At 43.2% G+C, this 17,737-nt stretch overlaps 1 protein-coding gene across 1 annotated transcript; it reads right to left on the reverse strand.

Moving 5' to 3' along the window:
• Positions 1-12,043: 12,043 nt before the first annotated feature.
• On the reverse strand, positions 12,044-17,156 carry nansa (N-acetylneuraminic acid synthase a). The gene is made up of 6 exons (XM_026304411.1): positions 16,927-17,156; positions 15,731-15,946; positions 15,549-15,648; positions 15,017-15,171; positions 12,718-12,984; positions 12,044-12,560 (listed from the first exon to the last, which is right to left on the reverse strand). The coding sequence occupies exons 1-6, from the start codon at positions 17,056-17,058 to the stop codon at positions 12,351-12,353; spliced, it is 1,080 nt and encodes a 359-aa protein (XP_026160196.1). The 5' UTR covers positions 17,059-17,156; the 3' UTR covers positions 12,044-12,350.
• Positions 17,157-17,737: the final 581 nt, after the last annotated feature.

Below are 17,737 nucleotides of genomic sequence, written 5' to 3' on the forward strand. Positions count from 1 at the left end.
GCAGCGAGGACAGCTGCGACCCCGCCTCCTACGGCTGGACCTGCTCTAATCAGTCCTAGTCACACTAGATCAGGAAATCTGTATGGTCCTTTAAGTGATGAGGTCCAAGGACTGGCAGAGGCCATGTTAAAATTAAGTCCGTTTAGGGACCTCCAGGGCGATGGGTCAAGGATGGGGCCCCGTCCTGATCCGCCGCCCTGGCCACCATTGACTGACCCAGCCAGCATCTTTCCAGCCATAGAGGTGCCTAACCCTCATTTTGGAGTAGGGAATGATAACAGGCCCCTTCTCCTGGTAAGGAGACCATGGTCTTGTAAGGAGCTAGAGGATGCAGTAAAAGGGCTAGGGGACCCCCTCGCTAATGTTCGTCAATGGATTGTAAATCTGCAACAACTTAGACAAACTTACAATTTGGACGGGGCAGGAGATTGACTCAGTGTGCAGGAAAGCTTTAGGACACAGATATGGAGGAGTGAGGGGAGGATATACAGGGCGGACTCCAGTGGGGGAGGTTTTGGCCCACGGAGATCCAGTCTTAGACAACCAAGTTGCATTACTGACAGACAGAGTAAAAAATGCATTTGTTAAACCTCCTGACTATCAAGCTATTGCCCAATGTAAACAAAAAGAAGGTGAGGATGTGTAGGACTATAGAGGATGGCTAGAGGAAGTGTTTAAAGCAAACAGTGGTTTGGATCCCTCTGACACTGTCGCTTCCCCCTATCAGCAACAACTGAAACAGGCCTTGCTGAGTGGGATTCTTCCGTCCATCACCCACCACATCCGAAAGCTAAATATTAATACACCCACAGATGGAGTGACTCAAATAATGAATTATGCACAGCATGCCCAAGACTTACAGAAACATAAATCAGAACAACAATCAAAAGCTGCAGTGTTTGCACTACTGGATGTCATGAGTGGCAGAGGTAGAGGGAGCTCAGGAAGAGGTTCTGGAAATAGGAAATGGAAGGATGATGTATGCTATAATTGCGGTAGACCAGGACACTTTGCCCGTGATTGTGATGAGCAGAACCAGAGCTCAGGGAGAGATGAAGGCAGACGATCAGAAGAGTATAGGAGGCCGGGACCCTTTAACCCCCAAGCATGACTAGGCCCTACTGTAGACGAAATGTTGGACCTTGAAGAAATAGTAGAAACTTATTATAATGCAGAAGGGAATAAGGTAATGCCCATTAGAATGCTAAAAATTAATGGAGTGAAAATAAAGTTTTTGTGTGACACAGGAGCAGACAGAACAGTTTTGAGGGATAAAATTCCTGGAGTGAAAAAAGGTGATAAAAATATTTTTGTAAAATCAGCAAATGGACAGGTCACCCCTTGCAGTTTCTCCCAAAGTTTTATGATTGAGGATGAGGCATCTGGCTTTCAGGAAAAGGTAATGGCAGTTTTGTGTCCTAACTGTCCTGTGAATGTATTGGGCAGAGATCTGTTGAGTAAGTTAAAAATATCCCTAGTGCCTACTAGTAACGGGATGGCAGCCATAGGCCCGGGGGAGGAGATCCCCTCTTACGTAGTGCTGAAGCAAGGGGCGCCACATTACTGGTGGTCCCTAGATCTGCCCATGCCTGACCCTGGACGCACAGGAGAGCAGCTCCTGCGCCTGCTGCCTGATCCTCAACCACCACACTTAGAAAGTCTCTCACCAGAGCAGATGCATGTCACCCTCTATTATAAACACACCCCAGGTCCAGATTTTGACTATGTACGGAAGTTTGAGAAGTTAGGGCCACAGAGAATAACGCTTAAGACCCTTTATACTGATAGGAAAGGAAAGGCAGTCTGCTCTGTTAGTCTTCCTCCAGAAGCTAAGCGCCTCTTGATGGGATGGTCACCTAATCCTCACTTGTCAGTGTCTAAGACGAATGACATGCACTGGGAGGAGTTAAAGCAGTTTTTGAATAAAGCTGAGAGTATTTGTGATTGGCATGAAGAAGAAGGAGGCTGGTTTAGTAATAGTGTGGGAAGCTGTTTTTACAAAAACTTAAATTGGGTTGTGACGGCCACTCCCCGTGCTCACATGGGGGAGGATGACCGAGAATGAGTGTTACTTCTGGAGGAGTTAGATCCGTGTTTGGCTGAGGTGCCTGACAGTTTCTGGTCTCGAAGCAAAACTGATGTAGGCCTAATGACCACAGCTCCAGAAGTTATTATTAAGGCCAAATCTGATTATAGACCTAGGATAAAGCAGTATCCCCTTAAACCAGACGCCCTTCAGGGAATCAGGCCTGTGGTACAAGAGATGCTTGATGCAGGGATCCTGGTGAGAGCACCAGAGGCTCAGTGTAACACCCCTATATTCCCAGTGAAAAAGGCTGATGGGAGGAGTTGGAGGATGATTCAAGACTTAAGGGAAGTAAATAAAGCAGTTGAAAGTAGGGCCCCGTGTGTCCCAGATCCTCACACTCTGCTGAACCATATAAAACCTGAGATGAAGTGGTTCACGGTTGTGGATCTCAGTAATGCTTTTTTCTCTATCCCAGTACATCCAGACTCACAGGGATGGTTTGGGTTCACCTTTGAGGGAAAGAAACTCACCTACACCAGGTTGCCACAGGGTTATGTTGATAGCCCCACTAAATTTGCATCAGAATTGGAAAATTGCTTATCTACATTCCATGTGCCTTCACATAGCCAAATTTTGACCTATGTGGATGATATCTTAATTACATCAGACACTCAGCAGCACAACAAAGACACGGCGATAGCACTGTTCAAACATTTAGAAAGAACAGGTAACAAAGCATCTCCAAAAAAGCTACAGTGGGCTGCTGCTGAGGTTGTATTCCTGGGTCATAAATTAACACCAGAAGGCAGAGCCCTGACTGAATCCAGGAAAGCAGCTATTCAACAAGCCTGTAAGCCTATCACTAAGCAACAGATGATGCAATTCTTAGGGCTGTGTAACTACTGTCGACAGTGGATTCCAGATTATGCTCAAGTAACACAACCGCTGTTAGACTTGATTTATGAAACACCGATGGCCATGAAGCAGGAAATACAATGGGCTCGCAGAGGAATGAAGACAGCTGGAGGACAGTCAGTTAGACATGCCCCACTCTTAAAAGAGTTATTACAAGCTGTCATGTTACCAAAACGACTCGCTGTCTGTATATGTGCCGCACATACGAGGAAATTAAATCCAATATCCAAAGGAAACAATAGAGCGGATGCTATAGCAAAAGCAGCGGCGCAGGGACAGTTTGGAAAATGTAACCTTTACCTCATGGAAGGAGTGAAACAGCCTATAGATCATGAAGTACTTTCAGACATGCAGAAAAGAGCTCCACCGGCTGAACAGCAACTTTGGCTCAAAGAAGGAGCCATAATTGAGCAAGACCTTTTTAAGATTAAAGACAAATTTTGTCTGCCTAGAAGTCTCTATCATACGGCAGCTATTTTGACACATGGGCCCTGCCATGTGTCAACAGGAGGGATGGTATATGCAGTGGAGAAGTATTTTCATGCACCAGGTTTTAATAACTACTCAAAAAATTTTTTTAAATCCTGTTTGACTTGCTGTAAGCATAACCCACAGGGAAATCTCAGACCAAAGAGAGGGAGATTCCCCAATCCGGACTATCCATTCCAAGTTATTCACATGGATTTCATAGAGTTGTCATAATGTCAGACATACAAGTATTGTCTTGTTTTGATAGATGCATACTCTAAGTGGGTTGAGATTGTGCCCAGCAAAAGTGCTGATGCACTGACAGTGGCCAAAGCGCTGTGTAAAAGTATAATCCCAGATCATGGAATCCCACAGCGAGTCTACAGTGATAATGGTCCACATTTTGTAAATGAAGTAGTTACGCAGATGTCTAAATATCTGTGGGGTTTGAATTGAAAAACCACTGTTCATACCATCCCCAAAGTGCAGGCCTGGTAGAAAGAACTAATGGCACTATAAAGATGAGACTGAGGAAAACTATGGAGCAAACGGGAAGGACATGGGTGGAATGTCTCCCCCTGGTGAAAATGTATATGAGGGTCACGCCAACAGACAGAGGCCTGACCCCGTTTGAAATCCTTTATGGAAGATCTTTTACACTTCCCATTTGTGACAATGTGTGTGAAAAACCTCAAGGAGAAACTACTCTAGCTGAATGGATGAGCAAGATGTTGCAAACTAGAGAAGTTATGAGTGCAAATAATCTGCCAAGAGATGTTTTGTCTCCACAGGTGCAGAGAGTCAAACCTGGTGACCAAGTCCTGATAAAGGTCATCAAGAGGAAGACCTGGTCCACTCCCAAGTGGGAGGGGCCCTATACAGTGATCCTGACCACTCCCACTGCAGTGAAGATTCAGGAGAGATCTACGTGGATTCACCAGAGCCACTGCAAGATACTACAGCCACTAGGAGCCGAGTAAGGTGGAAGTCAGCCGGTATCAAAACCCTTGGCTGCTGAAGAGACCATCTGATCCTTACTCCCAGCTATGGCTCTCCATTGGCTGATTCTGTGTCTAGGGACACTAAGTATTGTCTGTTATGTAAGCACAGAGGTGACTGTAAATACCACTTGCTCCCTGGTCGAACGCCTAATACAGCGAGCGTTGGGCCCGGTGGAGCAACAGGTGGATCAGCTGTACCCTCTCCTCACAGCCATGGACCACTCTGATGAAGACGATGATGAACAGGCTGTGTAAATACTGATTATGTGTAACTGTTTGTGCTCTGATAGAGGACCAGAGGTGGTCGCCCAGGAGCCTGGGGGCCGGTTGGGAATTTTTCCTTTACAGAAGGTTTTCGCCCAACCCCTCACAGAGCCTTGCTTCTCCAAATCTTGTTTGGTCATAATGACGAGTTTCCAGAAAATCCCAAAAGGAAGATGGAAAACTCTGATACTATGGTGAAAATGACAAACAGGAGGGAAATGTTAGAATAAGGGCATTGTAAATTGCTAACTGTGTTATGAGAATTGTCATTTTGCAGACAGATTTATGTAAAGGGTGCAACCAGGCATATCACAGTCAAGGATGTTCTCTGTTTTTCTGTGCAAATCACCAAGACATGTAAATGTATGGATGTGAACTCTGTATGAACTTTGAAGTTAACCTATGTTTCAACTTTCCCCTGTTGTGTAAAGTGAGACGGTGCCTGGAACCCATGTAACCACATCACATATAAATTAAAGTGTTCTGAGCAGGCTCGGGGCTGCAGCCGGAGATAAGCAACAAGTTTGCATCTCCTAACAGTCACGAGCTCAACCTAGAACAAAGAAAAGAAAGTCTCTGTTTAAATGTTTGATTAGAACCAACAGGGCTCTTTTCTGCATGTCTGAAAGTACCTCATGGTCTATGGGCTGTTTCACCTCCTCTATAATATAAAGATTACATTTGCCGAATTGTCCCTGCGCAGCTGCCTTTGCTGCTGCGTCTGCCCTCTCATTTCCTCTTGACACAAAGTCTGTGCCATTTGTGTGTGCAGCGCATTTGCAGATAGCAACCTGCTTTGGCAACATGATAGCTTGCAATAACTCTTTTAGGAGGGAGGCATGTTTAACTGATTGTCCTCCAGCTGTCTTCATTCCTCTGCGAGCCCATTGTGCAGCAAAGAAATGGAGTGTTGAAAAAGCATATTGGCTGTCTGTGTACACTGTAACAATTATCTCTGCAGCCTGTGCTGAGAAATGTGAGGGGAGTTGACCTGCTGTACAAACGTCCTGTTGTGATACTACAGCAAACCCACACATATTTTCTCCTTTCTTATTTTTAGAGCAGGAGTCGTCTACAAACCACACTTCTCCTTCAGCTAGAGCGACATCTTTCAAATCACTACGAGGTTTGCACGTCTCTTCAGTGTTTGCAATGCAACAATGTGGTGTGCCTTCCTCAGCTGTGGGCAGTAGAGTAGATGGATTAAGTGCAGAACATCTTTTTATGGTCAAATGTGGCTGAGACATTAAGAGAGCCATGACAGACAGATGCCTGGCTCGTGACAAAAATGACATCTTGGTCTCTGTCAGGAGCAAGTCAACTGAGTGTGGGACTAGCAGTGTAAGTGGGTGAAAAAGTACCACTTCTGCTGAGGCTTGTACTGCCATTGCAGCTGAGCACACAGCTCTAACACATTCAGGCAGGGCACAAGCCACAGGATCTAACTTCTTAGAGTAATAGGCTACTGGGTTCTGTTTTCCTCCTGACAGCTGAGTCAGTACTGAGGTCATGAATTTCCCTTTACAGTCTACTGTCTGGACAAAAGGTTTACTATAATCTGGTAGGCCTAAAACTGGTGTGGTCACTAGTTTTCCTTTTAACTCACTGAAAGCCTGCTCACCTTCAGGAGTCCACTTTATTTCCTGCTTCATGGCCATTGGAGTCTCATAAATTAAATCTAACAGGGGTTGTGTCACCTGAGCATAGTTTGGAATCCACTGTCGACAATAGTTACACAGCCCTAAGAATTGCATCATCTGTTGCTTAGTGATAGGCTTACAGGCTTGCTGAACAGTTGTTTTCCTGGATTCAGTCAGGGCTCTGCCTTCTGGTGTTAGTTTATGACCTAGGAATACAACTTCAGAGGTAGCCCACTGCAATTTTTCTGGGGATGCTTTGTTGCTTTGTTCTTTTTAAGTGTTTGAACAGCGCTATTGCAGTGTCTTTGTTGTGTTGCTGGGTGTCTGATGCGATTAGGATGTCATCAACATAAGTCAAAACTTGGCTGTGTGGGGGTATGTGTAATGTAGACAAACAGTTTTCTAACTCGGATGCAAATATGGTGGGGCTGTCTACATAGCCTTGGGGTAACCTAGTGTATGTGAGCTTCTTTCCCTCAAAGGTGAAACCAAACCATCCCTGTGAGTCTGGATGTACTGGTATAGAAAAGAAAGCATTACTAAGGTCTACTACTGTGAACCACTTCATTTCGGGTTTCAACTGATTCATCAGGTTATGGGGGTCTGGGACACAGGGTGCTCTGCTATCAACTGCCTTATTGACCTCTCTCAGGTCTTGAATCATTCTCCAGCTTTTGCCATCAGCTTTCTTGACTGGAAATGTGGGAGTGTTGCACTGGGCCTGTGGGGCCCTTACTAGAATTCCTGTATCTAACATTTCCTGAACTACGGGCCTAATTCCCGCCAAAGCATCAGGCTTCAATGGGTATTGTTTTATTCTGGGCCTGTAGTTTGATTTGGGTTTTATCATGACTTCTGAGGCAGTGGTCATTAAGCCTACATCAGTCTTGTCTCGGGATCAGAAACTGCTGGGCACTTCAGCCAAGCACGGATCTAGGTCCTCCAGTAGCAACACTCATTCTCGGTCACTTTCCCCCATGTGGGCACGGGGAGTAGCAGTTACAACCCAATTTAGGTTTTTGTAAAAGCAGTTTCCCACACTATTACTGAACCAGCCCCCCTCGTCCTCGTGCCAATCATAAATGCTTTCTGCTTCATTTAAAAACTGTTTCAGCTCCTCCCAGTACATGTCATTAGTCTTAGACACTGACAGATGAGGATTAGGTGTCCACCCTTTTACAAGACGTTTAGCTTCCTGGGTGAGTCCTACAGAACAGACTGCTTTTCCTTTTCTGTCAGTGTAAAGAGTCTTAAGAGTTATTTTTTGTGGCCCGAGTTTTTCAAAATTTTTGTGCATAGTCTGCTCTGGAGTGAGGCTCTCTGTGTGGGGTGGTTGAGGATTAGGCAATAGACGCAGGAGCTCCTCCCCTGTCCATCCGGGGTCAGGCGTGGGCAGGTCTAGGGACCACCAGTAGTGAGGCACCCCTTGTTTTAGCACTACATAAGAGGGGACCTCTTCCCCTGGGCCCACTGCAGCCATCCCATTGGTGGTGGGCACTAGAGAAATTTTTAATTTGCTCAACAGATCTCTGCCCAGTAGATTAACTGGACAGCTTGGACATAAAACTGCCATTGCCTTCTCCTGGAAGCCAGATGCCTCATCCTCAATCACAAAGCTTTGAGAGAAGCTGCAAGGAGTGACCTGTCCATTTGCTGATTTCACAAAGATATGTTTATCACCTCTTGTCACTCCAGGAATTCTGTCCCTCAATACTGTTCTATCTGCCCCTGAATCACACAAAAACCTTATTTTTACTCCATTAATTTTTAACATTCTGATGGGCATTACTTTGTTCCTTTCTGCATTATAATAAGTCTCCACAATTTCACTAAGATCCAATTCTTCAGTGTTTGAGGGGTCTAGTCATGCATTAAGGTTATGGGGTTCAGGTCGGTTGTACTCATCTGGCCGTCTATGCCTCTTCCTATTCTGTCTCTGTCGTGGTCGATCACACTCTCGTGCAAAATGTCCTGGTCGACCACAGTTGTAGCATGTGTCATCTTTTTCTCCTTCATCTCTGAACTTGCTATCTTGCCTATCTGGGCCTCCTCTGCCTCTGCCTCTTCCTCTGAATCCTCCTCTGCTGTACTGCTGAGGGCCCCCCCCCCCGGGCTCCGCCACTGCTCATCACATCCAGGAGTGCAAACACAGCAGCCTTAGATTGCTGTTTTTGCATATCCTGTGCATGCTGTGCATAATTCATTATCTGAGTGACTCCATCTGTGGGATGATGATGTTGATGTTATGTTTCCGTATATGGTGGGTGATGGGCGGGCGGAAACCACTCAGCAAGGTTTGTTTTAGTTGTTGCTGATAGGCTGAACCAGGGGCCTCCTCAGGTTCCAATCCACTGTTTGCTTTAAACACTTCCTCTAACCTTCCTCTGTATTCCTGCACATCCTCATCATCTTTCTGTTTACACTGAGCAATGATTTGGTAATCAGGAGGTTTAACAAATGCTACTTGCATTCTATCCATCAATGCCGTAACTTGATTACCTAGCACTGAGTCTCCAGGAGGCAGGACCACTCCTGCGGGGGTCCGCCCTGTGTATCCTCCCCTCACTCCCCCATACCTATGCCCTAAGGCTTTTCTACATACTGAGTCTATTTCCTGTCCATCTAAGTTATAAGTTTGTCTAAGTTGTTGCAAATTAACAATCCACTGGCGAACATTAGCGAGGGGGTCCCCCAGTCCTTTTACTGCATCCTCTAATTCTTTACAGGACCAGGGTCTCCTCACCAAAAGGAGAGGTCTGTTATCTCTCCCCACCCCGAAATGAGGGTTGGGCACTTCAATTGCTGGAAAGATGCTGGTAGGATCTTCCAGCGGTGGCCAGGGAGGCGGGTCAGGACGGGGCCCAAGCCATGACCCATCACCCTGGGGGTTTTTAAATGGGTTCGTGTCAGACATAGCTGCTGCCAATTGTTGAACCTCATTAACCAGGGGACTGTACGGATTTCCCGTTCTAGTGTGACTGGGGCTAGGTAGGACAGGTCGCACTCTTTCCTTTTTTGTCTGTAACCCACAAAGCTGCCTTCTTTCTGCCTGCCATTTAACAGCTTCTATAATTTGCAATTTAAGTTTATCAGTTTTCTTAGGTCCTGCTATAGCCGCTTCTGCTTTTAATTGAGTTACCAATTTATCGCATGCACAAGTTTCCAGTTTCCCTGGAAACTCATACTTTTTCTTCCATTCACTCAAATATCTTACTGATCCTGGGGAATGAGCGTTCATAAATTTTGGGTCCCCCATTAACTGGAGTGTACTATTTCCCTTTCCCATGGTTATACTCTGGTTCAAGCAAACGATCAGTCACAACAGTGTGTGGATCGTCCACTGTATCAAGCTTCTACAGGTACTAATTACCTGCGGATACAGCCGTCCAACACACTCAACTTCTCGATTTTTGCTTGTATCACACAAGTAATACACACTTTTATTGGGAAATTGACACCGACCTATTCGGTTGACAATTGTCTGTCAAATGTTCCCCTTCACAAGAAATATTCATCAATAACCAAACAAAAAAGCATTCACATTCACTCCACAGTACTGTTTAATGCCCTCCTAGTGTCCCTGACACTGGATACACCTCAACCATGTCCCTGACATGGGAGATTATTTTGCCATGGTCTTTTATCCCTCTGTCCCTGACAGATATCAAATGGTCTTGTCTAACAACTTTCACCGTCCATGCATTCGAATCAATCTGATTCTAATCCCGCTCTGCAATGGTATTTAATTTAGACTCACACATTATTTTTTCTGACGTCCATTCACACAATTTCACCCGCGGATTTGATTTCGTGGTCTGATTTGACGCGAGGATTGCCTTCACGGTTTCCGTCAGACAGCAGGGCTGAGAGGATGTTTCCAGACGGGGATCCGCCGACCTCCCAACGAATTCACGCGGGTGGATTTTCTCCAACCGTCTAACGGCTGACTGAGCACAGATTCACGGCGTCCTCGTCCTCCTCTTCATCCAAACTGTCGTATTGGAAACCGGGCGGAAACACCAATAAATATGTCAGGTTTACGCTACACTGACATGTTCTTTTCCCTGAAGGCAATGAAACACACGACAACTTTGTACCGAGTATATGTCTGCAAGTGAAAAACGCCTCAGTTGCAGATGGAGAGAAGAGACTTTCTTCTCTCCCCCATGCGACCTTGACTCTCCTTTGCCTCCTTTCACTGAGCAGTCCTTTATTTTTATAGTGAGGAACAAACAAGGCACATGATGCGTGGGTGCAGTTAGAAGTTTCAGCTTATCATTTACACAGGTCAAAAGGTTATGTGGTTTATCTGGCAAAACAGACACCTGCTAAAACATCTTACACAAACATGGTATTGTCTTCAAATCTTGTTACACCATGACAATTGTACTTTTGACCTCATGACCCCAACAACATGTAATTATATTACATAAAGTCAACGTTTTAGGCTGGATTATTTTTTTGAGTGTAGTAACAGTGTTAAACAGCTTTGTAGTTTGTAATCATTTTGAGAGGGTTTATAATGTAAATAATGAGAAAAGATGGAGCATGAACTGAGCACATGGACGCTTAAAATGTGCTTTGTTCTTCTTTTTTTAATAGCACCACAGAATCAAAAATGTTCAAATTGGGCGCAGACAGTGGCATAAAGTTAGAGAATTGCTTCACTTTGTATCTACGAATCTGCTCTTCATTTTAACCATTTCAGTTTCAGTGGCCACAAAGATGTTGGAGCAGATTTTGCTGCAGTTTGAATGTAAAACCCCAAAAACGTAGCAACAATAAGAAAAAAATCCTACTTTAAAATACTACATATGCTTTATGTTTTAAAATATTGTACTGTTCTGTCTGTGTGTAAGCTCGTCAGTGCGTGAACACAGAGTAAACAGTAAGCCAAACTCGTTTTCACAAGCCAGGAACGCGAGCGCCTTGCTCCTTTATTATTTTTCTTCTTTCAGTTGACAGGTGGAAAGCGAGTAAAACTGTAAAAAAAAAAAAAAAACAGGACACAAAGAACCATGAGCCTGACTTGTAAGCCCAAAAAATCCAATATCTTAACCAGCAAGCTAACTGAGAATCAAACTACGTTAGCTAAATTCCCATCCCGAACGTAGATTAGCATAGCGACGTGGCTGCTAACGCTTATTTACGAGTGAACAAGCAAACTAGGTCCGTAGAGCCCAAATCCAAAGCATGCATACGTCATGAATAAAGTTACGAGCGAACAACTCATGCACCTAAAGACATTGCTGCCATAGGTGTGAGGAAACATAAACTCAGGAGCGAATTGACCCGGGACATCAGAGATGTGCTTCTACCATTTTACAGTGTGGACGACTCATGGGATTGCCACAAATAAAACGTTCCCACATGTCGAAACAAAGGTTCCGCTTCCCTTTACACAATGTCCCCGTGTATATTCTCCTACATTATTTAATCCCATAGAAAACAATTCCCGAACATATTTCCCCCAAATTAACTTAAACCTGAGGACAGAACAAATAATAAAGCACCTGAAATACATGTAGATCAATGCACACATCATTTTCCATACCAAATGTTGTCATAATGCAGTATGATTTAAACTAAAACATTACACTACAACTGATATACAGAAAATATTTACTATACGTAACGACCCTGCCAGGACAATAAGAGTTCTTCTGTGTGTGATCACCACCATCTAAACACCAAGACAATACTGCAAAAACAAGGAAAACATCAAATAGGAATTTTGGGCAGCATTTTATTTGGAGGCTTCACCGCTACAGAGTAGATGTCAACATCTGAACATTTAGAAGTACATGTTAATATTGTTCATCCTTAAATTCTGATTATTAGACATTATTGGTGTCAAAATAAGGACTGGTTTGATTAAACAGACTGCTTGATTCAGTACCAGAAACTTCTATTCTGGTTAATGTATCACTTGACAATCTGATGCTTGAGCTTTTCCCAAATCTCCAGAAGACTCAATTATTTTCAGTCAAATGAACTGAATTTTTATCCCAATTTCAATCCTCTAGTTCATCCTCAGCACTTTGCCTTCTTTCTGCAGTTTTCCACCAAGTCTGGTGTGACGCTCTCGTCCTCCTCCACATCCTTCATCACAGTCTTACCAACCAGCTGGAAGATGTCTTCGGCCTTGACACCAATGGGCTCCGCCACCTTCACCGCCAACATGTCCAGAGTCAAGACGGTTCCTTTGGGGATCTTCACCTTGGCCACTACGGACTTACCCAACTGGAGGAAAAGGAAAAAGAAATTTTAAAAAATAGTAAAAGCTTAAATAACAGTCAATAATTTTACAAGACAAGCCAAAGGTTTTCAAAACAATGAAAACGTCACAATTATAACTTGAAACCCTACAGTATTTTCTTGAAGAGAGAAGATATCTAACCTTATCGTGGCATGGCTTTTCACATGGCAACATCTGCTTGAGGCTGTTCCCCAGTGCCCTCTCCACCAGTCGGATGGAGTGAACCAGCTCTGAGAGCTCAGAGGGCTCCAGTGATGCTGAGTGGTCACTTCCTTTCCATGTTTTATCCAAAGTTACATGACGCTCAATGATTTTTGCCCCCAGAGCTACGGCCGCCACCGAAATATTGATCCCAGACTCGTGACCAGAATATCCAATGGGAATGTCGGGAAATTCCTTCTGGTATTCCTGTTGTTGGCAAGTGAGTGATATAAAAAACTAACTGAATTCTGTTTATGTATACTACAAGATAATGAAAATGAAAAAAAAAAAGTTGAAAAGTTATGTCATCTGCCATTTAAACAAGAATTTGAAAAAAAAAAAATCCTAAACAATATTTCATATCTAATTATTATCAGATTTCATCATGTTACAGCTACAGTTTGACAATATTGATAAAAATTAAACATGAAGCATCACATCTTCACCAATGCAGTGCCCTTGCATTTTTTTAAACTGTGTTTCTGGGTAAAATAATGTGACAACTCAACTTGTTTTAAGATTGAGGACAACAAATTAATTGTTTTCATACCAACTTTTGTGTATAAGAATAAAATGCTTTTTGTTATTGTTTTACAGTGGCTTGCAAAAGTATTCATACCCCTTGAACGTTTCCACATTTTCTCACATTATGACCACAAACATAAATATATTTTATTGGAATGTTATGTGAAAGACCAACACAGTGGCATACAATTGTAAAGTAGAAAGAAAATTATCCATGAGTTCAATTTTTTTTTTTTTTACAAATAAAAAACTGAAAAGGTGCAGTGTGCAAAAGTATTCAGCCCCCTTTTCTGAGTGCATCCAATTGCCTTCAGACGTTGCCTGATGATTTCTGACTGATCGAATGTTGACCTAATGACTAAATAGAGTCCACCTGTGTGTAATTTAATCTCAGTACAAATACAGCTGTTCTGTGACAGCCTCTGTGGTTTGTTAAGAGAATATTGGGGAGCAAACAGCATCATGAAGGAAGGAACACACCAGACAGGTCAGGGATAAAGTTGTGGAGAAATTTAAAGCAGGGTTAGGCTATAAAAATATTTCCCAAGCTTTGAACATCTCACGGACCACTGTTCAGTCCATCATCCGCAAATGGAAAGAGTATGGCACAACTGCAAACCTACCGAGACATGGTCGTCCACCTAAACTAACAGGCCGAACAAGGAGAGCACTGAGCAGAGATGCAGCCAAGAGGCCCATGGTGACTCTGGATGAACTGCAGAGATCTGCGTCTCAGGTGGGGGAATCTGTCCATAGGACAACTATCAGTTGTGCACTGCACACATCTGGACTTTATGGAAGAGTGGCAAGAAGAAAGCCATTGTTAAAAGAAAACCACAAGAAGTCCTGTTTGCAGTTTGCCAGAAGCCATGTGAGTGACCCAGCAAACGTGTGGAAGAAGGTGCTCTGGTCAGATGAGACCAAAATTTAACTTTTTGGCCTAAATGCAAAACGCTATGTGTGGTGGAAACTTAACACTGCACATCACTCTGAACACACCATACCCACTGTCAAACATGGTGGTGGCAGCATCATGCTCTGGGGCTGCTTCTCTTCAGCAGGGACAGGGAAGCTGGTCAGAGTTGATGGGAAGATGGATGGAGCCAAATACAGGGCAATCTTGGAGGAAAACCTGTTGGAGTCTGCAAGACACTTGAGACTGGGGTGGAGATTCACCTTCCAACAAGACAACGACCCTAAACATAAAGCCAAAGCTACAGTGGAATGGTTTAAAATGAAACATATTCATGTGTTGGAATGGCCCAGTCAAAGTCCAGACCTAAATCCAATCGAGAATCTGTGGCAAGATCTGAAAACTGCTGTTCACAAACGCTCTCCATCTAATCTGACTCAGCTTGAATTGTTTTGCAAGAAAGAATGGGGAAAGATTTCAGTCTCTAGATGTGCAAAGCTGGTAGAGACACACCCCAAAAGACTTGCAGCTGTAATTGCAGCAAAAGGGGGTTCCACAAAGTATTGACTCAGGGGGGGCTGAATACTTTTGCACACTGCACTTTTCAGTTTTTTATTTGTAAAAAAAAAAAAAATTGAACTCATGTATAATTTTCTTTCTACTTTACAATTGTATGCCACTGTGTTGGTCTTTCACATAACATTCCAATAAAATATATTTATGTTTGTGGTCATAATGTGAGAAAATGTGGAAAAGTTCAAGGGGTATGAATACTTTTGCAAGCCACTGTAATTGATTTACCGTGATTACTCTGAGGTTGACATGTTCAGGTTCCAGAGGGTAGGCACTTGTGCACTGCAGGATAGCAAAGTTCTCGTTATGAGCCTTCACAGTCTTGTAGACCTGACGCATCGTCTCCATGGACTGCATCCCACTGGACACCACCATGGGACGCCCTGACACAGACAAGACGGAAACAATGGGACAAACATATTTCCCATGAGTGTAAGGAAAATACTACTGTGTTTTTATTCTGACAGTTCCTGTAGTATATTTCTTTGGTATGGTAAACTTCAATTTTTTTTTAAACACAAATGAGAAGAAAACTGTCGTAAACTGTAGACATTTCTATATTCCACATCACTGGCTTCCCATTGTATAGCAGTAGGTCACGGTGTGTGAAACCAGAGGAACCTGTTTACTATCAGTGGTCAAACACCAGATATCACAGACTGTTGGAGGCCTATGTGGTGGTTTGGATCCAGGGCATCAGACAGGATTGGGCACTTGCAGGATGCACAACTTCTATGTTTTTATGAAAGTTTCATCTGACCTTTCTTGGCTGTCTTTTCCAAATAGGGGAAGTTGTTGGTGTCTCCAGACCCCACTTTGAAGAAAGGCACGTTGATCTCATGGAGAAACTCCACTGCCATCTTAAGACAGAAACATTGAAGGTGAAGCTCTTCTGCTCATCATATATCATCATAAACGCTTCATCAAAAAAATCCTTCTTACCTCATCCATCCCAGAGGCAGTGAAGATGATCCCCACCTTCTCAGCATATTTCTGCAGCTCCCTGTATTGCTCATGGCTGAACTCCAGATGGCGCTTGTGTTCGCCGTAGGTTTTCCCCCATGAGTGTTTGGAAGTGTAAGGGCGCTCCAGAGCCCGCTTGTTAAATTTGTACTCTAACTCACTCTTCTGGAATTTGGCACAATCTGCGCCACAGTCCTGTGAAGATGGATGTATATAAAAATAAATCAAAAATAAAAATCAATCTACTACTCCTACCAACAACAACAACAATAATAGTAATATTACTACTACAAGTAATAATAACAATAAAAATAATGCACTACACAAGTATTCTGTGTAGTGAGGAGTAGCTTCATAGCTTAGCATAATCAGTATGTTGTAGGCAGGAGGATACATGCGAAACTCCATTAAAAACTTTCTTCAACACGCCTAAATCTCTTTTTACAAGAATCAACACCTGTTAGACTGAGTTCTGCCTGTTGACATCTGCATTTACCATGTGCGCTAAGGTGGAAACCTCCAACCTAATGATTTCTAAGGGAAAGCCCTGTTTAAAAGCTGCATGACCTTTGTTGGGTTTATTTGTGCTGATAACTGATCTCTGCTTATTTCTACTTTCTGAATGTTTCGAGTCATCTGTGTTTTATTAGGCCAAGCTCTGTTCCAAGTAGCGTGTCCTCATTAAGATTTGCACGAAATTTGCTCGCGTTGCTGAAGGCTGTTTGTGATGCCACACTCTTTGGTGCTCATCGTAGGTGTTTTTAACTTCAGAGCTTTAGACTCACGGAAAATTCGGTTTCACTGAATGTTTGGTGTCAAATTCACATTTCAATCTTGACAAGTGCGCAGGGGATGGATGCATGACGGATTGCATCTATGACATAAGACTGGACACTTCCACATCATATAGGTCCATAAAACAGCGCATAAGCATCTTAACTATTAACGCAAGCATTAACCTCGACAAACACACAGTGACTACATATATGTTTCATTCAAATGAATAATAGAGACGAGGAAGAAGGAGTTAAATTGGCGAGTGAAATATGAAATTGTTTGATTTTTAAACTGAGTTCAGAAAAAGGCGCAAAGTCATAGCGTTAGTGCGTCATTGTGGCGTGTGTGCGGAGGTTTAAGGTAAAACAAGACGAGAAAAAACATTCTTTCTATATTACCTTAGCCATTTTGATCATTTTCTTGGCAATCTCAATGTCTCCTTGGTGGTTTTGTCCAATTTCAGCTATGATGAAGCACGGATGGTCCCCCCCGACCATTCTACCGGGACACAGCTCAAACACTAAAGGCATTTTGTTACAGCAAAGCAAAGAAAAACACAAGTAAAGGAATAGTTCAACAGAGAGCTGGACTGAGACAGCGCTGACGGACCGGAAAACATAATGTGCTGCACCCTGACTTCCGCTTTTATGGTCCCACGTAATTTCCTTTTATTAAAAAATAAAAGCATTCATTGATGAATTTTTGAAGTGCATGTGAAGTTGAGTTGATATTCTATGTTTTATAGCCGGCTCCAATCTTGATAAGTCTTGATATGTGAAGTTCATTTTTATTTGTTTAACATTTATTCAACCAGAAAATAACTCCAAGAGCGTCCTGGCCAAGACAGCAGCATTACAGAGATCAGTTACAAATAGACATTATAGCCATTCACCCATACAATAAAGCACAGTACAAAACATATGACTAAAATATCACAATAAAACACACATGCAATACAGGTTACCAACAAGTGTAGTCTGCAGTGTTCCTAAAGTACCTATTAGTTAAAACATCTACAGCCAGAATTTCCAATTAACAAGTTATGCAGTTTTTATTGAATGTATTTCTTCTTTTCCTTTGGGCTGCTCCCTTCAGGGGTCACCACAGCCAATCATCTGCCTCCATTTAACCCTATCCTCTGTATCCTCCTCACCCACACCAACTATCCTCATGTCCTCCTTCACTACATCCAAGAACCTCCTCTTTGGT

The sequence above is a fragment of the Mastacembelus armatus genome, chromosome 1 (assembly GCF_900324485.2).
Source record: "Mastacembelus armatus chromosome 1, fMasArm1.2, whole genome shotgun sequence".
Lineage (NCBI taxonomy): Eukaryota > Metazoa > Chordata > Actinopteri > Synbranchiformes > Mastacembelidae > Mastacembelus > Mastacembelus armatus.